At 43.9% G+C, this 23,299-nt stretch overlaps 1 protein-coding gene across 4 annotated transcripts in view; it reads left to right on the plus strand.

Annotated features, from left to right (window-relative positions):
* ehbp1 (EH domain binding protein 1) overlaps positions 1-21,607 on the plus strand; it is a 163,563-nt gene extending 141,956 nt beyond the window's left edge. For all 4 annotated transcript variants that reach the window (XM_004553474.4, XM_004553475.4, XM_004553473.4 and 1 more), the window contains 4 exons: positions 10,697-10,796; positions 11,699-11,772; positions 20,028-20,142; positions 20,462-21,607. In XM_004553474.4, the coding sequence (XP_004553531.2) occupies positions 10,697-10,796; positions 11,699-11,772; positions 20,028-20,142; positions 20,462-20,552 (380 nt within the window). In that variant the 3' untranslated portion in view covers positions 20,553-21,607. The remainder of the gene's footprint in view (positions 1-10,696; positions 10,797-11,698; positions 11,773-20,027; positions 20,143-20,461) is intronic.
* The last annotated feature ends 1,692 nt before the right edge of the window (positions 21,608-23,299 follow it).

Consider the following 23,299-nt stretch of genomic DNA (forward strand, 5'->3'; position numbering starts at 1 on the left):
TTATGTTTTGATTTAATGATGAAATACTTATTTTAAACATTCAAAAAGAAATGCTTTCATTTTGAGTTCAGAAATGTAACATTACTTAACACATCTCTGTGATGTCACTTTGCTCCTCTTGCTCTTATTCACGCACTCTTAGGCTCAATAGTCAGTTGCAGTCAAAACAATTACCGGTTAACCGCTGAGTTCACATAGCCTTGTAACCTTCAGGCGACAAAGCCACTAAAATTAGTTTGTTTATGATCCTGAGGTTTTCTTAAAGGCTCTCTCTGAGTTTACCTTTAAAGTTTCCTTTACCTATCACAGATGCTACAAAGTGTCCTCGTGTGATTAATCGTGTTTTTTAATCACACAAGGAGTTGACCCACCTCATCTCCATCAGTTGATCTGTTTCATCATCACAGAGTCTTTGTCTCAAGGTTTCTGCAGCAATAAATATTTCTACTCTACAAGTGTTAGTCATGATTCTCTGCGTTGTAGTCATTAGAACGTACCCAAATTTCTTTGCTACAGTGGTGGATCCGTTCGTTGTTACAATTAATAATATTAAATAACTCTTGAATCTCATTTTTTTCTCCATGTAATCTGTCACCTTTATGAAATATATTGCAATATAATTTTAGAAAAACCACCTTTATAAAGAGCTTTACAATGACACTAATTATTAACTCAGTGAAATTGTTACTAATTGTTATTTCAAATGTTATTTCTAATTTTCTTTTTTCTTCAAGCGGTGACACCAAAAGGCAGTGAAAAAATAATCATTGAAGCCTTTTTTTGATAAATTGAACTTAAAATATACTGAAATTGTGGAACTGGAAAATGGTATATAGAATGTTTTGCTGAATTATAGACGTGCCTGTGGTTCAAATATGAGAGCAGGTCGTTCACGAATCAGAAGGTTGGTGTTTCGATCCCTGACTCCTTTGAAGTATCGTCAGGCAGGATGCAGAACCCTGATGTGTCCATCAGAGTGTGCGTGTGAATGTGTGTGACTGAGTGAATGTGGCTTGTAGTAAGAAAGCTCTTTGAGTGCCCTTATTGTGTAGAAAGATGCTATGTACATATAGTCTATTTACCATTTACTTAAACATCACTCATATTCTTTAAATTTATCTTAAAAGAGACCTTCAGTACTACCTGCAGTACTCAAAAACATCTTTAGTTTAAGCACAAGCTTACACTAATACACTTATACCTTTTCTGTATGTTTTAATGGTGGGTCAAGCACTGCTGTTATTCCAAACCTAGCTCAGCCTAGTTTTATTTCCCACAATTCCCTTGTGTAACCTGAGGCTAGAGGAAAGCACCCCCCACTAAGATGAAGACAAAACACTCAGGAAAAAAAAACAGACTAATCTGTGTTTCTCTCCCCCAACCTCTTTCCTCTCTCACTGTGCTGTGGATACTCAAAAATACACCTCTGTGACGTTTAAACCGAAACCACAGTACAAGTGTTTTTATGCTTTAAGAAGCACTGGTCAAATCACGTAGGACTTGGTGGATATCAGCCATCAGGAGTTGACCACCAAGGCTCAGCTTGAATAAATGTACCTCATTTAAATCTGTACCCCAATACCTCATTGCTGCCATGTAACGGTGGAGCTAAGGAGTAACGTGAACCAGATACAAATGAGTTTTAACAGATGGAGCTCAAGATGTTTTCCCAGTGATCATCACTTCTGGCATTGAGCTGCTTGATTGAAGAATCTCTCACACTTTGTGTTGTAGCACTGAAGCCTAATAGAAGCCGCCTCCCGAAGGTCCAAGCAAAGGCTCTCATTCTGAGAAAGAGAAAAAGACTCCAAACAGGACCCTAGCATGGGGTCTCTCCGCTCTTCTCTCCCCCTCATACCGACTCTTGTCCCAGGGCTAATAGGGAGGCGCCGCGCGCCTTTCCTGCTCCCTATCACCTACTCACCTTAATAATAAAAGAGAGCCCCCTGTGGAAAGTGGCTAGCAGGAGCTGGTGAAGATCACACTGGTAATAGGATGATGCCTTTTTGCCTTTTGTCATGAGATTATGAACAGGGATAGCCTCTCCTCTCTGCTCCTCCACTCTTCTTTACTCTTCCCACACACAGCTACAGACGTCCTGGAGGGCCCTGTCGAGTTGGAGTGGAGACAGGCGTAACTGAGGCTTTGTTGCTCTGCTTGTATGGTAAAAGGCCCGCTAATGAAATACCTTTTAGGGGGTATCGGCAGGTGAGCTCCCCAATCAGACATTTCAGCAAAAACACACACACAGGCGTACATACACTCACATATTCTCCATCTCCTCTCATCTGCCCCCTCTTGCTATATTAATTACCTGAAGTGCTCCGGCCCTGAAAAAAGCTCTCGATTCTGCCGCGCCTCTCCCCTCTCTTCATCCAACGCGACAGCCACAACGGCCCGAGCTAGCCTAAAGTGGGGCAGGGGGGTGCAACAGAAAAGGAAGGGTGATAATAGTAGTAATGAACACGGTTGACAATAATGAGAAAGGTAATTGAGAAATGGCGTATGGCAGGCCCCCTGATTTTCTTTTTCCAGCCCCAAGCTAAGTGGGGACGAGTTGAAAATCATCTTATTTAGGGCTCAGTTAAATGGTTCGTGTAGCGCGTTGGAGAGTGTGGGGATTTCTGACGCTAAAGCTAAAGTGAGCTGACAAGCATAGAGTGGGTGATACAGCAGCCTAATGGGTTAGGGAGTGTTTAAAGCCGCTGTTGACTTTAGGCTGACTCTGTGTGGTTTTTTTTCCTTTCCCCCCTTTAATTTCTTATTGACATTGAATGGCATGGTCAAAACAGCCTGTGCTGCACTGTTAGGATTATTGTTAAACACCTCAGTGCTTCACTGCTGTTCCTTTCTCTTCCAGTCAGCTCGCTGTGGTTGTTTTCTCCATTTGTATGGATGTGAAAATTCACTCTGCAGGACTGCACATGCTCCAAATGCTCTGTTTGAGCATATCTGTGTTTGATTGTGGCTCAGTTTGTATGCACTCTGCTTCCATCTTATGTTTACTGTAAATCCCTATAACTTGTGTGTGCGTTCGTGGACTCGCATTGCCCGCCTTTCTCTCTCTTGTGTGCATCTTTCTGTTTCCTCCTGGCCTTCTCACCCAGGCTGTGATAGAGACCGGGCGGTCTGGGCTTTAACAGACAGAAGCTGCCTCCACCAGCCCATAGTCTGCCACTCTCTGATAATGTTTATTGATTTGTAGCAGAAACACAATTTGATGGAGATGGGGGAGGGAGGAGAGAGGAGGAGATGCTTCGGGGGTGAGTCGAGGCAGAGTGCATATTTGTGATTGTCACGGCATGGCTGGTTCTCCTAGAAAAAGACTCTGGGAATGGCACTTATTTTGTTCTGATCTGAGCACCTTTCAGCCCCTTTATGTGATCAAATAAAATATGTTTGATTTAAATATTTAAAATGAGACGCTAAAGAAAGTTGAAAGAGGAGAAATTACTTCTCTTGTCCAAATATACTCTTCAGCTGCTGTTCAGTGTGTGAAAATGAAACCTCCTAATATGAGCATTTCATCTCCTCACTCAGTCTATTATGTGAACTCTGTTTGCCAAAGCTCCCATCTGTCCTTAGCTTCTGAGGTAGAGGTGTTTGGAGGTTGCTCTACTGTTGGCTCTGAGGTCAAATGTGTTTACCCAGTGGTGTGTGTTTTGCGTTTGTGTGTGTCTGCATGCGCACATACGTTTCTGTATATTTAGAAGAGTCCACAGAAAAGATTAAAGAGGTGAAGAGTGGCGGATGGAAAGGAAGAAACATGTTAGCAGGATAACATGTTAGGCTTTGACAGTCTGACTCTTCTCCTCCCGCAAACTAGGCTCATCATCAGGACTCCATATTAAAAATTAACCTAAAACAGCATGTGTTATATGAAAATGAATGAAATATATATGAATGAAAATAAGAAGCATGTTTCCACTTATGAAACTTTCTAAAAGAATTTTGCAGCTTTTGGACTCAGGAAACGTTGCAGAATAAATCCCAGGGGGGGGGTGTGTGTGTGTGTGTGTGTGTGTGTGTGTGTGTGTGTGTGTGTGTGTGAGAGAGAGAGAGATGCCACAGGCCTCTTTTACTCTTAAAATTATCAGTGAGTGCCTCCTACCTGACCCCCTCAAAAATCAGCTTTTTTTTTCTTTCAAATCTGTTGACATCATGAAAAACTTCGCCATCATATGAAAACTGTCAAAGATACAGGGCCTCAAAATACTTTATGTCATGCCTCTTTTTTTTTTTTTCCCAGAGTGAACTCTCGAGTACACAATTCTGGGTAAAATTCTACCAAATAAATCTTTAGTAATCATGATTTAACTGAAATTGATTCAATATTTTGTTTTTTTAAAAGCTGGCTCTTTTTTGCACTTCTTTAATGGGACCTGATGTTCACTATCATCACCATCAAAGCAAACCAGAAATCTACAACAAAGAGGTACAGCTGTGTTTTTATTGGATTTTTCCTCCTGCTCGGTTTACAGTTCGCAACACCAAGTCAGTTTCACCAGTCACATCCAAACAGGTGTTAAATAGGCAATAATTATTTTATCCAGCATAATTTCGTAACACTCATCCCCTCCTGATCTCCTTTTATTACTGATTATGCTAACAAAACAATCGTATGATGAAAATATTCATCGTCATTCAGCAGGCCTGCTGTTGTTCTTCCAACATCAGCATTTTGAAAGATGGGCTTCCCCTGTCAGCATATTGCGTGAAATCAGAAACAAATAATTCTGCAGCCCTGCTTATGATTATGCATCAGATTTAATTAATCTCAGTGCCTCCAAAACTCTGCAGCACCCTACTCCTGCTTCTCCTCTCCCTCTCCCCTACCTTCACCTCTTTTGTAAGTTGTAAAGCAAGCAGTGGTTGACAAATGACACCAGTGGAAAAGGCACGCATTGTGCCTCAGTGTGAGAGGAGGGTTTTTTTCCCCTCCTCTTTCTTTTTTTTTCTGAATTTTTACTTTTCTCTATCCGGGGGGAGCAAAAGGAAAGAGGTGAGTGTGAATCGGTTAATGTGTTCCATTCACCAGACCTTATACACAGGTTCAATAAAGCAGGAATCTGCTCTATGAGCTAGGACCCATTGTGCCATTGAGGACACCTAAAAGAGGCCTCGTACAAGACTCCCTTGGAAAAATAGCCCTCAGCACCACTCCAGAGGAGAGGAGAATAGAATAGGAGAGAGCAGGAGGAATCACATGCAGTGGCTAGGCAGTTTGATTCTTACACATCTCACCAGTGTTGTAACATTTGGCGTGCATAGCTTTGAGTACATCTTTGACTTCAGTGTTACTCTAATTTTCAGAAATGGAGAGAAGCGTAAGCTTCAGATGTGACGCTTTTTATGGGTAAACCTGAATTTGAGAGCTCCCTAAACTCTCCTGCTTACAAGCTTCACTCTGTCCTTCCCTGTCTCCTTTCCTAACAAGACACTCCTCTCCTCACATTAATTAAATCAAGTCTTCAGTAGGCTACTTACACACAATTCCCCCCCTCCCTCCGGTCCTCGGCACAAACCTCTCTGATTAGGCCGGCCCCTGTCATGCATATTCACATCACTGCCATGACAGCCTTTTAACGAGCTCTTACCTAATCACAGGAAACAATGTTCATCCTGTTCTTTTTATTCCTCCTTCTCTCATTTTCTTTCATGTGTCTTTGGCTTTCTTCTTCCCCCGATCCCCGCTGATATCAGACGGGCTTGACGCTCGGATGGAGAGAACGATGGGGGGAGATGCACAAGTGCAGCTCTGCCCTAAATAAACCGCAATTGAGAAAGTGACTTGAACACAGAAGAGAAGTTCAGCTCCATCTCCTCCCTTCCCCTCCTCTTCTTTCTCCTCCTCCTCCCTGCCTTTTTATATGTCCGATAGACAAATTGGATTAGCAGCTATTGGATTAAATGACAAAATGGTGGGATAAGGACTGAGATGAACATGCTGTGATCACAGCTTTTAATGTGTTTCTCTTTCTGTCGCATTCATTTTCCTCGGTTATCCAAGCTGCTTCCTTCAAGGCACAGAGGTTTCTCCAGGGAAGAACAAATGCAGGACACCCTGCTCATCCACTTACTGCAATTTATATGAATTAGAATGAACATCTCATGTGCAAATACTGCACATGTTGCTGTTTGAAGCCATTGATCACAATAATGAAACAGAAAATACATTTTTCTCTTTCACAATAATCAAAGAGAAAAAATTATTTTAAGTATTAGTTGCTGAGAGCAGTTAACATTAGCAGCCCTCTTTTCTTACAGATTAACTTCATAATTAAATTTGTAATTTGTTGCAAAGATTCTTTTATGTTGTGACTTCTGCTTTCTCCACAGCGGTGGCTAAACTAAACAACTGACATCGTTGCAATCTCAGGAAAATAAAGAGCAGCCCCATACATCTGCATACATTCCTATTTTCAGCATTTTCATTGTGACTAATCTGTTTTGGTCTTTTTGTCGCTCTGTAGTCCTAGGGTTAACATCGATCACTGGTTTGAGAGGGAGACGCAAATCCCCGAAGCATCCAAGTAGATCCGTCCTCTGCTGCGACCGCTTGCAAATAAGAGAGCAGCTAAAAGAAGCTAAACTACACACCGATAATTTAAAGCTAAAGTTATCAGTAATTGCAGGTTTAGTGCAGCTTCTGGTTTGATGTTTTAGTCACCAATTAAAAATACAGTGAAGCCAGTTAAAGTCAATTAACGTGTACTCACTAAGACTAATGCTAAAGCATGAATTTTGTACATTTAGCACATGGCAGCATGGCGCTCTTAATTCAAAGCAGCTCAGGCCAACAGCAGCAGCAGTTTGACCACCTCGGGGTGAGTTTCATTATTCCTATCAACACTGAATGGAACATTGGCCAAGATTGCTATCTTAATCTTATTTGGCTATAGAGGCTGCCTTTGTACCCGCCTTTTTTTTCCCCATTTCTTTCTGCATTTCTCTCTCACCCAAACACACAGTGACCTATGCTAACCAGCCTTGTCTTCATGCCTCGAGGATAGCAGCCTCCCTCCACACACGGCAGTTGGTGTCATTGTATCCTGGTTGCGTTTCTGCGAGAAGCCGGGAGTGGAACAAGAGAAGAGGAAGACAGGCAATCAGATAGAGGGGTTGTTGGGATATGTCTATCAGTTGTATCTCAGCTCTGTGTGTGTGAGTTGATTGTATCTTGTGTGTTTCTCACTAGCACAGCTGCATTGATAGCTGAGGTAACACTAAGGATGATATTAATGGCGATAAACCTTGTGCATTTTCATCACTAACCCTTTGATGTCCCCATCACACACTGTACCAACGCCAAATTCATTGCTTCAGTCTCACTGGAGTTGGCCTGTTTCTGCTCTGCCCTGCTCTGTGTTGAGCACTAAGAAGTGGCGTGTAAGGCGAGCAGCAAGACCCAGAATGCACCCTGCCAAACTGCCAGATGCTTTGATCCAAGATGGCCCCCTGAGAGCCAGCATGCATCCACAGTGTCTCAGAGCCAAGGCTGGATTCGCAGACACAGTGTCAGTGGTGACTGCCAAGGATATTTACACCATTTGTTTTCATACACCACCACATTCAGCAGTCTGTTGTCACTATAAGCATATGGCTTTCTATGGAGCAAAGATGTTTTTAGAATGTGCTGCACCAGTGGGAATCAAACCCCCAACCCAGCACTAGACCCTAAATTATCATGAAACTGAAACGACCATCACTTTTACGTTTAAGATGACAGTATCGCGTACAGTTGTCTTGTTAATTCAGTCGTATCGAGTAGTCAAGCTAGTAGAAAACTATTTAAATAATCTGAATACTTTTCAATAATTCATTAAATGCAATTGGCCTGTAAAATTACAATGTAGTTATATAACTTTTTATTTTTTAAAGGCTCTTCCCCCAACAGCTCAAAAACTATAATTAAAGGTATAGTAAAACATAATTTCCCCATGCTTAATTGATTAAAAAGGGGTTTAGCGCCCACCTATAACAATAAATCTGCGCCCAGTCTGTCTCTTTAAGAGTCAGGTAGGATCTAGAGGTCGGAGGTGGATGCTGAGCAGCTGTCGAGTCTCCTGCCTCCATCCCTCCATCCCCTGACTCACCTGCTCGCCTTTATTTCCTCCTCCACTCCCTCCCTCGTTCCAGTCATCCCATTTTGCTTTCACATTCAATATCCCCCCCCCCCCCCTCCTCCTCATCTCTCCCTTTTCTCCTTCCTTCTACCCTTTTCTCCTCCCTCTTCTACCACCTTTTCCTCTGACCTCCCTGCCTTCCTCTCCCCTCGCCTCCCCTCCCTCCTTTCATAAAATGTGGCTGTTGGTTGGCTGGTAGCAGCTGGCTGGCTAGCGGTGGGGGATATAGCTTTATAATCCCCTCTCGTCTTCCAGCCCGCCTCGCCACAATGTCACAGGAGCTTAATATTTGCCATTATTATTTGCTTGTTTTATTTGACTTCGAGGCAGCACAATGACCTGTCAGCGCCGGCTTTATCCCCCCTCCGAGTGTCGTCCATTTCAAAGTTGACTACAGTAATCCACGAGCCCGTGATTCCGCTAAATCCTGAAGCTTTCTTTCATTCGCTTGGTTTTTTTGGGGGGGGTTTTTTGCTTGCTTTCTTTCATTTTCCCTTCCCGCTCCCTCCTCCTAAATGAAATTACATACATCTGCTGGCTCAGAGTATCACAAATGTCCACACATTCACCGGTGTCCACACACATCCACGCGTTTGCCTTTTGTCATCAGTGACGCAGTGGCCCGATGCTCCCACTGCTGCAATGAACACTGGTGTGTGTGTGTGTGTGTGTGTGTGTGTGTGTGTGTGTGTGTGTGTGTGTGTGTGTGTGTGTGTGTGTGTTTGATGGAAAAATTTCTTTCTTTCTTATTTTCTTGTCTCCTAAGAAGCAAAGTTATTTATTTACAGCTTCTCATCAAATAAATGATATAGTGGTTACAGCTACAATACTCAGACAATAAATGTTGGAAATCTTCTTAAAACCGTTGCTGCATTTACCACAGTGAATGGAAGGATTCATATCGCCGCTGCAGAGTTAAACGGGACCTTATGGATTATCGCCGCTGACACTGTTCAGCTGACCTCGAGATTCGATAAAGAATAAATAGCATTTTAATTTATAACACGTGAGAGATTATTAAAACAAACCAAGCAGAAAGAGATGCTTAGTAGTATTATTTTATGGAAATCTAGTTTTAATTTTATTGATTATCCATTCCTTAAAAAAAAGTAGTTATAACATTTAAAGATTTACCTTTAAAGTAATAGTCTTTTTTACTCACAAATAAATTGTGAATTTGTAGAATTATAGTAAATAATTATTTTACTGGTAGCATTTTGCATCTTTATTATGTGTTTATTAATCATCACTGCTGAGACTGTTGTTATTTTTGTTCCTGCTCAGTGAGGCCATCCTGATTCCCAGGGTGTCAAATACTGCAGTTTAATCAAAGCCTCTGGATCCTGAGAGACACGCCTGAGGTGTCTTTTCACTTTGGTTTGGTGTAAAACCTTACAGTGTAATCATTACAGGATGAAAATTGGAGCAAAAGCCTGGGATTAAACAGACCTACATGAATTTACAGCATAAATACACCTGCTCATTATCTTTGCCACACCTGGTCCAAAATAGCCCCACTTAGTTGCCTGAAGATGCACTAAATAGTATCTAGAAAGTTTTATAAATAGGTTCCAAATTTACAGTAACCATCCTGCTAATGTTCAGACTATTATCCTGTTTCCAAATTTAATTCATTCCAGAAATATTAAATAACTTTTCGTGCATGTTTTTGGGCCGTACCTGAAAATCCTGTTGATCAACCCTTCCTCTGTAAGCATTTAACACCTGAGAGCTTCAATGAGCATTTAGTTATCATTTGGCAGTTTCTGGTTTGAGCGTCATCACAGGTTCCAGTATGTTTAAAACCTTACGATTATGTGGTTTTAGTACACGGAGGCCAGCAGATGCACAGTGGGAGTCAAACTCCACACCCAGGCAGCTGGTCTTTATTCCAGGTCAAACACGATGGAGGCTGTCACTGTTACCTGGCTAACATTTGAAGCTTTCGATTCGACGTGCTTTGTCTGTATCAGTTGTGCGCATCCCATTGTACCTTGTAAGTAAGTTACAGCATAGAGCTTTAGCCCCAGGCGTGGGCAAAGCTTACATTAGCCATGCATCTGAGCCTCACTAGCTCTCTGTGTGTGTTGAGCAGGTATTACACTAAGCAGTAGAGAGTCCCAGAGACTTTTTTTTTTTTTTTGAAGGCCTGCTGAGTGATGGGATATGTATTGCCCTACAGTGAGAGGCTTCACTCTGTAAAGGCGCTCGACGGTAATCGCAGAGTTAATCCCGCCCCGGTTGAAGCCGTATTGACGTTGTGAAGGCATGGTGTGAAGTAGGTGAATGTTTACACAGGGAACATAAGCGAGGAGAGTATTTACACCCACACATGAATATCTGGTGGACACACTGACTCTGCGGGGGCAGCAGCTCCGTCGTTTATCTGCCTCATCGCTTTTCATGTGCATATGCTAGTGTACACGGCGTGCTGTAATTTTTATGTCAGGTTCAATCCACTGTAAAAAAACAAAACAAAAGCAAAAGAGCAACGTGTTATTCTTGAAACATTTCCTGTAACGTGTGTATCTGCTGGTTTATTTATTGGTGTGTTTCTGTGCTCTTTCTAGGCAACAACAAGGAGGAGGAGGAGGCCATGATGCAGGAGTGGTTCATGCTGGTCAACAAGAAGAACGCCCTCATCAGGAGACAGAACCAGCTCTCTCTGCTGTGCGTACTGTTCTTCCTCTCTGTCGCCTCGTCTTTGCTTCCATTTTAATTTCTCACATGTCAAATTAAAGCAGCTGAGAAGCGTTTTAAACCTGCTCCTCGAGCTTTAGATCAAGCTCGTCTAAGCTGCACGGGGCAGGAGTGTCCTCTCCACTCCATTCACCCCATCTCTGTCTATCCACTCATTGATTTACATGCAGAAAGGGATATAAAATCAATAGAAATGTGGCGATCGCTACTCTATCTGCAGTCTCTTTGTATGTGGTCAGCTGCGACAGGTGGAGACACGCGCTGCCTTTTTTTCTTCATTTGCGGCTGTAGGGATTTCAAAGTGTGCAAGTGGAGGAGAGCCTGAAGTATTCATAATCACATTATATCGTGGGAAAGGAGAGGCTTTTAAAGTGGCCAATTGACAGAAGGGCTGATTATTAGCCCTTTCTGTTCTCTCTTTGTGGAGGCAAAGAGAAAACGGCGCCTGTGAAGGACAAATTCTATTAGGGGCCGAATTAGCTCATTTTTTAATATGGCTGAAAGAGGAAAGAATTCAATTTGTGCTGCGGGTGGCAGATAGATCCACACAGGGCCACGCTTGCATATACACATCTACTCCCTCATCTTCTGTTTTTAATGCATTTTCACCCCCACCCCCCAAACTCCGCTCCTTATTTCCCTTTTTCTATCCTTACACATACACACACAGACACACACCTTCACCCAGGGCTGTGCACTATGAGTATCAGTTATGTGCAGTAGATTAATGCGAAGCCAGAGAAGGTTCGGGCGAGTGGCCGAATCGATGTTTATTGCAGGTTTCTTTAAGTACTTAATGATTTAGTCATTAACATATTGATGAACTTTGTGTGTGTGTGTTTCCCGTCTCCCCTCTTTCTAACTTGCCACAGGGAGAAAGAGCACGATCTGGAGAGGCGTTTCGAACTGCTGAACAGAGAGCTGAGAGCCATGCTGGCCATCGAGGGTAAGACACACACGCAGAGGGAGGCTGCACACGCGTACATTAAACTCTTAATTTTGTAACTTTAGATGCATTTTAAACAGCAGTTTTCACAGCTGAGGAGATTATGTAACAAGTAAAGTAAAACAACCAGGAGCTCATTTTACTCTCTCTTTCCTAAATCTTCCTGAAATTTACCAGAACATCTGCATAGTTTAATTACTTCCCAAATGAGTCCTGCAGGAGACCGGCAGCAATAGTTGAAGTTCATTTTCCATTTCGTAGTGAGGAGGGTAAAATCGACTGTCGAGGTCGCTTGAGTTCGAGTAAAGTGGTTGGTGTCTCTTCTTCTGAGTCCTTTCTACGTGGCGTCCGCCCGTCATCGGGAGCCTGAAGCAGGGTGATTTGAATTCTGCTTCGGCTTGATGAGGATTAAGATGCGAGCTTGCGAGGGATTTCACTCCCAGATACTTGATCAATGCTATCTGTTTCTCAGCCAGACCCGACTAGCCGATGCCTGATGTGGAATCTGACCACAGCTGCATTCAGTGTTTGCAATGTTAAAAAAAGAAAAGAAAGAAATGCAGTTATATTGTTGAAAGCTTGTTAACTACACCGCAGCCAGAAAAGCAGCCATTGTGTCGTATCAAAGTTGTCAGAGGGCCATGGAAGTTTAATCCCCTTCGACTGCGTCCTCTTTGGCAAAATGAACCTTTCGCCAATCAATGCTAATTGATTTTGCCATTCGACATTGACCAGCACCACCCCCTTCTCACAAACCACCCCCTTTCTCCTCGCGGCCTTCGGACACCCATTGTAATTTCACCGGGCACCTGATAAGCTACCTGGTCCATAATAAATCAATTCTAATTAGCAAAAGAGGAGATGGTGGGGGGGGGGGGGGGGCAGACACGCGTATCCAAAGCGGCGCTGCAGCCGGCACCACGCTGCCTGCGTTCAGCTTGATTTCCTCCCTCTCTCCGGCCGCTTTATTTATTTTTATTTATCGAGCTCCTGCTGGAGTCGAATGGGAGGATTTCGCTTTTTCTGCTTCACATAACGGAGTGTGTGTTTGTATCAGCGAGCCTGCTTTAAGCACGCGTGTGTGTGCATTGTTTTGAGCTGTGTTTTTGTCTTTGTCTCGTGTGTGTGTTGTGGATTCATATGGCTTGCGCGCATGTGGATGTGAGAGCAGAGATAGTGTGTGACTCGAGGTGGAGAGGTGGTGTGTGCCGTGTCACCGCCGTCCTCTCTGCCTTCATGTGGACTTGTTGGATTTGCAGCTGACTAACTTATCAGCGGCCTTATTTTCCTCCCTCAGGGAGGCACTTAACATTCAGAGGCTCTGCCTTTCTCTCGCAGCCACAGATAGTTGTCAGCTGCTGGGAAGAAAGGTGTGTGTGTGTCTGTTGGTCTCCATTTGCCTGCGTCTGTGAGTTTACATCTCACAGGTGTGTTTCCACCTTTGGTTTTTTGTGTGTGTGTGTGTGTGTGTGTGTGTGTGTGTGTGTGTGTGTGTGTGTGTGTGTGTGTGTGTGTGTGTGTGTGTGTGTGTGTGTGTGTGTGTGTGTGTGTGTGCGCGCGCGCGCGTCTCCCCAGCTCTTATTTGGTGCTTGGGCAGGTCCATTGAGCGATGGTTGGGCGTGCGAATAATTGCTGATTTGGTTGGCCAGTCGATGACACAGAGAGAGAGAGATGACTCAGAGTGAGAGAAGAAACACACCTGCCCTCACACACACACGCCCTGCTGAGAAAAATATATACCTGCACTGAATCAAGCGCACCTCTCCCTCTCAGCTGACACACATGCTGAATCACACACACATTGTCAGGTCAGTGTGAAGACCTGAAGTTTCTGTCTTCGTCTTTTTGTGTGAAAAGATGTTAAATATCTGCTGATTTACCGTCCAGCTGCGGCAGATGTGGGTAATATTTGTAAGCAGTTATAGAGAAAGGAAAATCCTGTGAGTAGTCTCTGCAGTGATGTAGACATTTAAGGGTTTGATGAAAGTTAAAGGCAGGAGATTATAAGTTAAGCCGCTCGGCCTCCTCTGTTCTGAGGCAAAGGTTTGACTCGTGATGTTTTATTCCACGTTTGTGAGGCTGACGTAAGCTTACTGGGACAGTCGGGTACAAGAGGACAAGGAGGAGGGGAGGAAGAAAAGAAAGAGGGGAAGCTTTGAGGGGGAGAAGACGATTCATCTGAAATCAACTTTAAAGCCGATATTCTGCAAAAGGACAAATTCTTCTCAGATTTTTGTTTGTTTGAGTTAGAAGATCTTAACGGAGCAGTGATTCCTGATGTAGTGAAAAGGCACAATGTAGAAACATTAAAGTCACACAAAGGGGGAGAGAGAGAGGGGAGGAAGGGAGGGGCTAGTTTGCAGGGCTACAGCTGCAGGATTCACTACAGTGCCAGGTATTTTTCCTGCACTTTGGATCTCAGCACATATTAACTGATAAATACAGAACAACTAATGGTCTAGTGCGACCCTAAGCAATGCTTTGTCTAACTGAATAAAGAAAGAACTGTATATTTAGATGATTTCATATCAGCACACAGCAGTGCAGTATTTTACACATTAGTGCATCACAAACCTTTAAAAAACAATAGATCAGCACAATAATCGCAATACATGTAAAATTTAAGATGTTAGAGTGAATTAACAAGGTCGTCACTGTACGTCTGTTGTTTTTGTTTAAATTGAATGTGTCATCTGTACATGAGGAATATTCAGAATACATTTTTACAAAAGCACTCAAACATAATTTGGTAACTGATGCTGACTCATCTTTGGACATCAAGTGTCTGCCTCGAGGTTTCTGCAGCAGTAAATCTACTCTAGGTCTGTTAACCATGATTCACTGCGTAAAATCACAACGCAGCGATCACAAGTGGAAAATTATAATCAAACCAAAGCCAGTATTCTTAACAAAACACTCCTATAGGTAATAAATAAATCCACGTAGTTGCATTTCCCTGCCACAGCACTGGGCCAATCCCTGTAGTAAAATATGAAAAGTTGTGAGGAACGATTTTCATGATTAAAAATATCCCAACAACACCTATAAATGACCCCAGTCTGACACGTGAAGGTTAACAGCACAGAGGTCTTGACTTGAGGTGGGCCTTTGCATCATTAAAGCATCCAAACATCAGTCGGTGTAAGATAAAAATGCTCCGTAACTGAAGTTTAAAGCAGCTTGACATTAAAACGGTGTTCAAGGTTTGATTAAATGTGCAGAATAAAACGGTCAGGATCAGGGCCGAGGCTTCCAGGCCCCTGTTGATGTCGTTTATGAGCATGCTCAGTGATAACCACCTCCTTGTATCGTCTTGGTGTGATGCCAGGCGGGGAAATGCCATCTGTATGCCATGCTCTCATCTCCCTGCCACAAAAATTGATCCACTATGCCCTCTTTATCTGCTTACCGATTCACACCTATGTACGCACACACGGAGCGGCGTCTTGGCTTCCTTCGAGGGCCCGTGTGTGTGTGTGTGTGTGTGTGTGTGTGTGTGTGTGTGTGTGTGTGTGTGTGTGTGTGTGTGTGTTTTTAAAGTGGACGCCCTCTCGCCATCTAAAAGGGATTTATGCATAGCTGGGTCCCAGAGTTGTTTTTTTTTCTTCTTCTCTCCCCTTGTTATGGTTTGATATGATAAGCTTTTTTATATGTTTAAAATCAATATGTAATCCTATGCAGGAGCTTATCCCTCTCCACACCCCCGACACACACACACACACACACACACACCCACAGCCCATTTGTAAATCTATTTGGGCTTTGTAACACATCGGGACAGCGCACTACAGACCCTGATTGATTAGGTGCACTTTAGAATCCGATCACATGGGCAACTTTTGATGATGTCGCCAACTCTTTCAGGCTTGCACACTGACTGAAGAGGCCGATAGCAACAGGCTTCGTTCCACGCGTCGCCGGGCTCGAGTTTTGGCGAATTCAGAAGACCAGTGTGTTTAATTATCTATTCACAGCTCGGGTGTTTGTGTAGGTTGAAGTGCGTCCACGCTTGAAGTTTAATATTCGCATCGTCTCCAGCTGTTTTAACGTGGTGTTTATGTCGAGGACAGGTGCCACCTGTAGTGAAGCTAACGTGGTATTACATGCTGCTAATCGTCACATGAGGCTGAACAGATGCTGAAAATGTTCACATTCATGCCTGGAAAGAAATTACAGCTTTTTAAGAGATGTAAAATCTTTCCTGTGGTTCAGCCTGCTTCACACAGGTGGAAAACCACTTGATTGTTGTATCTACCGTGATGTTCTCAGTCTTCTGCTGGACACGTAGACCAGAAAACTACAATTCTGAATGTTTTTATGGCAAACAGACACAATGAAGCTAAGCCAAACTTTCTCACCTGATACTCACCCAGAGGCTAAAGGCAGTAAATCCTGTAAATTGGTAGCTGCCATCAGCATGTTAAATAGTTTATGAGCCATCAAGTTATAAAGGTTCAAGTTGTGTTTAAATGTGTTAAGGGCAGGTTTGTCCTCTTGTAGATAAATTTACCTCCTTGCATGTTGCATGAGGCAGGAAACACCGCTTCACAAAGGTTTGCACTACTAGAAATATTCAGCGTGTTTTAGGTGGTAGAGCACACCTGACATACACTCATGGAATTAAGGACAATATTAGCTACTTTGTCCACACGTCTGAACAAAAAAGCATCACACAAACTTTGGGAACCTGGGTAAAGTCTGGAAAGGTTCAGGGGTGGAGTGCATGTGTGGAAAATGGCTTCAGAAGCTAACAAGAAAGGCCCTCCCCCATTCAAGTTCAAGGTTCAAGGTTCTTTATTTGTCACATGCATAGTTATACAAGTATAACACACAGTGAAATGTAGCCTGACACGCTCCTCGACATGTGCAAAAATTGGGGGGGGGGGTGTAGAGGAAGAACATTATATATATACACAGACATATAGTATATACACTGGGTGAATGTGCAGTAGTAGCAGCAAGCAGGTGAATTCTGTACATTAATATGAATAGACATCTGACTATTTTACAGGATAGACAATATAAACATATTTAAAATTAAAGGAATTGAAATGTACATTGTGCCTTGGTTTAGAGTGTCTGGAAGAGAGTCCTGTCTCAGTCAATTATAGATGATGTGAGAGGGCGGGTGTGTGTGTTTAGGGCACGGATGGCTTGGGGATAGATGCTCCTCTGGAGTCTCTCTGTCCTTGCCCGGAAGATGCGGAACCTTCTACCAGATTGCAGAAGTTGGAACAGTTTGTTGCCAGGATGGGACGGGTCCTTCAGTATCTGCGCTGCTCTAGTCCGGCATCTCCTGGTGTAGGTGTCCTGAAGCGGGGGGAGAGCAATCCTGCAGCAGCGTTCTGCTGTACGGATCACTCTCTGGAGAGCTTTTTGGTCCTTCACACAGCTGTTCCCAAACCACGATGTCATGTTCTGTGTGAGGATGCTTTCATACTGCCTTTCCTGAGAGAAAAGGTGGACTGGTACTCTTTTACACGCAGCTTCCCTAAACGTCAGGTCCCTACAGGAGTAAATCACATAGATGGGCAGATTAAGTCACATGCAGTTATGCAGTCATCTCTTGGCCAAGTAGAGGATGAACTGCTCTGAAACTGCAATATAAACTTTTTTCCTTTATATTCGAACCTCAACAAAAGCAATCTTAGTAATTTAGAGAGAACTTTTGTCTTGCAATTTTTAGCCTTTGTGTTTGTTGCTTTTTAGCTGTTTTTTAATTATCAGTCCCCTCCCCCCCCCCCCCTCTCTCTCTCTGATGACACTTGGATTTCAGCCGAAATCAGCTGTCAGGGCCTAAAGAGGACGAGGGGGGGTAAAAAAGCAAAGAAATGAAGGTGAATAAATTGTATTTTGGTGTCCGTGTCCAAAAAAGCTGCGATTGAAACCCTCCGATGTGATGTCGCCGTATTTTGGTATAAAACAGAAAAAGAGGCAGCCAGACGGACTCGGATGCATGAAGGGCGGCCTCGTCCCGCTTTGAGAGAACGAGGCTTTGGACCGGTTTGCTCTCTTGAATAAATTTAGCGTCGGGGATAGCGAGCAGGGAGAGAAGAGGGGGGTGTTCATGGGGATTTGAACCAGCGCATTCTTGTGTGCCTTGTGCAGATTCACATGGTTACCACTGGCGTGCACGGTGAGAGTTATCTGAATACGCACCCACCGTGTGAGTTGTACACACTCCTAAGTCTTTAACCTCCCTCTCCCACTCTCTTATGGAGGGGGGCGTGGCTTACATGTGGGGGGGGAGGGTGGTCTGAGTGGCTGCAGGCTGTTTTGTTTGTTCCTGCGTCTCTGGTTACCCAGCCTGCCCCGCTCTGGTGTTGCCTGGTCACGTCGCTCATCGGCTCTTTTTATTGTTTACCTTCCTAATGAGGGGGGCGGGACTCTGAGACATGTGATTGACAGCAGTGAGCTCACTCATGGGTCCCCTTCCCCTCCCATGCACACCCCGGGTCCAGCAGGTCTTTGGCTTTTTGGCTGAGAAATCCTTTGAAGGAGATTAAAAAATAAAAAATAAAAACCACCTCGTTCGTCGTGAACCCTCCTCTTCTGAGAGAGGATTGTGGGAGATTTATGGCATACATTCCTGTCTCAGTTATCTAAAGCTGATGACTCACCCAATATTCCCCACACTTTGTTCTGATTCTTCCTAAAGAACCACATGTTTAAAAATAAATAAATAAAAGGAGCAACAAATCCTCGAGGTGCAGATTCAGACATATTTTGAAGTATTTGTTAACTCCTGAACAAAAACCAGAAGAGAGTAAATTTGCTTCCCTGAGAGAGAGAAAAATAACGAGGGGGGGCTAGAGAGCCAAATATTGGGACTGTGTTCATTTCGCTCTGTGGTCGACTTCAAAGGGACGAGCGGGGCCAATGAAGAGAGCGCAGACCTTTCAGGACAAACCCACTGGGCCCAGCGTGACACGCACACAGCCTGACTGCCGCAATTTGACTCAATGAGGAGGAGGAGGAGGGGGGATATTTATTTTTAATAAAGCCACACTTATTTTGGGACTGACATTTTACAACATTCCTTTTATTCTCGAATCAATAGCCGGTTAAATATTGATAGAGGGGTGAAGTTGCCTACGCGCCACAGAAGTTCAGTTTGTTTGAATTCTCGCTGGGACGAAGCTGATTTTTTTTTCAGTTTTATTATGAAACGATGGAGGGAGGTTTTAGAGGGAGACACGTTCTCACACTGAGCTGAGGAGCAGAAGGAGATTTCCTGCCTTTCTCCAGCTTTGAGGCAGTGAAATGGATAAAACACTGCAACCGGCAGCCGTGTGTGTGACACAACGAGAAGTTGAATCTCATTCGGTTTAATTTATGTACAGCATATGTTGTCCTGTCTGTGCATGCTAAGTGTGGTGGTTGTTTTAAACTGCACAAAAAGGTTGCAGTGAGTGTTTAGGGTGAGTTTTTTGGGGTGAGGGAGGGAGGAGCGCTGCCCTGGTGTTGGGTGAATGCAGAGCCGAGGGCGCCAGGCGGATATTCGAGCCCCAGGGGGAGCGAGCGCTCTCCTGTGGGCTGCCCCCCTCCTCCAGGGAGAGGCTGAGGGGATTTGGATCAGGGTCCCACCTGGACCCTGTGGGGCCCTGTGGGGCCCCTTCCTGCAAAGACCCTGGAGAACTGAGAGACGAGAGTCAGGGGTTCACCTACGTGTGTGTGTTTGTTTGTTTGTTTGGCTGAGGAGGTGACATTCAGGGGTTGGTATTTATTTATTCATAAGTTTCTGTGGAGGATTTTGGACCATTAAAACTCAATTTAGGAGACTTTCAAACTTAATTTACTTCAGGATAGAACTAAAAATGTGACAAATACAAACGATCGTGAATGCCGTCGTTCAGCAGAGCTGCCGCTTTAATAGAGCTTGTGTGTTCCTGAGAAGTTAGAGGTTATAAAAGAACGAGAGCCATCTTATACTTGCGAGAAGTTGCACATTAACATGACGTCATCACTGTGCGCGCAACCTGATGGAGCGTGTTTACACGTCACATTTACATCCCGCTCCATCACAGTCCAGCAGGTCAGTGAGGTGATGAAACTGTTTCTCCGTCTTTCTGATCATCTGCAGTCCTCACATAAATGAAGCCACATCCAGGAAACCCAAAGATCTTTTTGAAAACACTTCAGTTACAGGTTCAGTCCAGAAGAAGATGTAGGCATCCTGCAGCCTGTAAGGTTTTTAGAAAAGAAATATCCTCAGTGTCTCCACCGCTGACTGCAGGTCTCTGGTTGTGTTGCAGACTGGCAGAAGACCGAGGCCCAGAAGAGACGGGAGCAGCTGCTGCTGGATGAGCTGGTCATACTGGTCAACAAGCGAGACGCGCTGGTCAGGGACCTGGACGCCCAGGAAAAAGAGTAAGTTACTTAAAAACACTGAACACAAGTATAAAAACACTGAGCTGCACAGCAGGCGCTCCTGTGGTGTCACAGACGTCCCCAAGAAGCTGTGGACGTAGAGAAAGCTCGGCGAGCCTGCCCTGCGGCGCACCTGCACGGGTGGGATCCCTTCCAGGGCACCGCAGGCAGGTAAAAGGTCAGAACGTGGCCCCTGGCACCGGGCCACTCCACAGGTGGTGCAGCGGCGTTCACCGTGGCACCAGCTGTTTTACCTGTCTGCCCCTTACCCCAACCCCACCCCGAGACATCTGACCTTTTGACCTTTTGCCGTCCGCAGGGCCGAGGAGGAGGACGAGCACCTGGAGAGGACGCTGGAGCAGAACAAAGGCAAGATGGCCAAGAAAGAGGAGAAGTGCGTCGTTCAGTGATTGTCAGCAAACACAACCAACAAATGTAGCCGATAAAAGAAATGTATCACATGATTATTATCGATCATTTTATTTGATAGAGGAGTCGAGACATTTCTGTCAGTTATTGGAATCCCTTTGAGGTTTATGTTCGGGTCAGATTAACCGCAGAGACTCGGCTGAGCGAAGAGGCCCTGCGACACCTTTGCACCAACTTTTTACGGACTCGGACTGTCCCCCTTTATTTTTATTTTATTTTTTTTTAAATTTGAACTCTGCTTTACTTTCTCGAGAACGGTACCTGTGTAACAAACATGAATACGTGTGAGACGAGGGCAGCGCACAGCCTGTGTGCAGCTCGCTCCGTCTGAATGTGGAGACCAGGCACAGTCTGTGGTGGATTTGAGGTACAGCACAACAATGGGGGAAATTTTACTCTTATTTGTTTTCTTTTCTTTTTCTTTCCCCCCATCATATTCAGAAGATGATGAGGTGGGTTGACTTTTCAGTCAGACTTTTTAAAGAAAAACAAAGAGATAACATCGCTCTTTTCAAGCTACTTCATTACTTGACCGTATCTTTTAATTATCTCACTTTTTACTTGTAAAATATCTTAACTTGGGAAGCATTACTGTTCACAAATCTTGACTTTCCTATTGCTTTTTTATCGTCTTGGCTTGAAAGCAGTTTACCAAAACAAAGAAAGGAAAAAAACAAACAAACACTTGTTGTATATTTTCATCACTGCTCTGACCAACAGCTTCCAAAATCTTTTTTTTTTTCCTCCATCAGGAGTCATGCAGTCAGAAAACAACAGATATATATATATATATTATTTATTGTCATTTGTCCAATAAGCTGCTTGTTAAGTGAATCTACCATCACGTTTCATTTTGCTCAACGACTTTTGGTTTCTATTTATTGTATTCAGAAGAAGAGAAATATGCTTCCATCTCTTAGAGCTCCACATCTTGTGCAGCTGTTCTTTTTACGTGTGAACATTTATCTGATTATTTATTCCAGTGTCATAACCCAAGTCTTCAGTAATAAAGTCTTTATGATTTCATACTCCACAAGACGCTGTGTGGCCTCTTCTTAAAAAAAAAAAACAAAAAAAAAAAAACCAGCCGCTGTGGATTTTCAAATCTTTATTGTTATATTTAGTGTGTTTTTTTTACTCATTTTCTATTTTTCAAAACACGCACTTTCAAAACTCTGTTCCAAATATTTGTGTTTATTTTTTACTCTCAGTTTAAAGAAATATCTCCAATCCTCGATCTGAACTCTGTTTTTCCTCCTCTTTCTGTTTACATAATTTAAAAAGTTATTGAAATGCACGCCTTTGGCTGCAGCCCCCGCACATAAGTGGCCCCTATCACCGCCTCCACCGGCGAGCGTTGCGTTTATTATTCGGCGCTCTGTTCAATTCCCCTGCGACCTGTGCGCGTGTTTATAAATTAAAATTGGCGGGTTTTTTCTTTTCTTCTTTGAGGTCGGTGTCGAGCAGGTTCCTCCGAGGAAGATTAGAGAGATCACTTTGTTCCGAGCAGATGTTTTCCCCCCCTCTCTCACACCTCTCTCTGGGCCGCTCCTGTGCGCGCTGAGGACGGGCTGCAGAGCTGGAGAGGCTCGGTCACCCGCAGCCACGGATGAGGGGAGGAGGGCGGGCACAACAATTGGTATTAATTTTCAAAGATGTAGAAAAAAAATCACACCCTTAAATTCTTAAAGTGTCCATTTTAATTTGCAACATTTTACTGAAATGAGCTGTGGAAAATGTTCCTGCAATAAAAGCTCCGGATGAACAAAGTGTCTGCGGTTTAACCCTCCTCTCCGTCCCTGCAGGCAGCCTCCCATCCCCGATTAAAGCAGGAAAATCGGTTGTGACAGCAGACGTCCTCCCCGGCCTTTCTAATACTTTCAAATTAATTTGCTGATTCGTTTCTTCTCTGCTTGGGACCGACTGTACGCGCACATTACGCACTCTGCGTCCCCCGAGGCGCTTTGTTTGACTTTGTATTGCAGCGCGTTTATCGCGGGCGCCTGTGATCTGGAGGAAAAAGAGCAGAGCCTGAACGGTGCTGAGTGTATGTGAGTGTGTGTGTGAGAAAAATCTTTAAAATGATGCACACAACCTGTCGTTTACACTTAACTTATAAATTATTTTACATGCAACATTTTAAAGGCTGTGTCCTTACACAATCATTCATGCGTAAAACTGAACTCTTAAAAGTTTTAACTTCCTCTAAATTACTTCAACTTCACTGAAAACTATTTAAAACCATTTTAAATGAATCACTACATGTTTTTAATTTGGCGTTTTTGCATTTTTTAAAGAATAAAACAGTTGAAACAGACCTGTCCTACCTCCGCAGCATCGCCCGGCTTTCTTTAACGCTCCAGCAGAAGCAGAAGGAGTGAAAATTTATTTGGAGTCGTTTTCCTTTTTTCGCTGAATAAGAGCGAGGCACTGCGTAAAAAAGCGGCGGTGGCTCGGCGCTGCTGTGCAGCTGAGGATCCTTCAGCTGAATGGATTATCTCCTGAGCTTTGAAGTCTCCTGGCCTCACCTCACAGGTGCTGAGCGCCGCTCGGCCTCTGCGTTTTTCACTTCCCTCGCCCGCGCCGCCGTCCAAAAAAGCTGCACCTGAGGGAGCCGCGGTCTCTGCGTGCAGCGCCGGGGCTCCTACAACAGTCCGTTTTATGCATCATCGTTTTAATAAGCACCGACAACATCCCCACAGATCCCCGCTTCCAATCCTGCCGGCTG

This window comes from Maylandia zebra, linkage group LG13 (genome assembly GCF_041146795.1).
Source record: "Maylandia zebra isolate NMK-2024a linkage group LG13, Mzebra_GT3a, whole genome shotgun sequence".
Classification (NCBI taxonomy): Eukaryota; Metazoa; Chordata; class Actinopteri; order Cichliformes; family Cichlidae; genus Maylandia; species Maylandia zebra.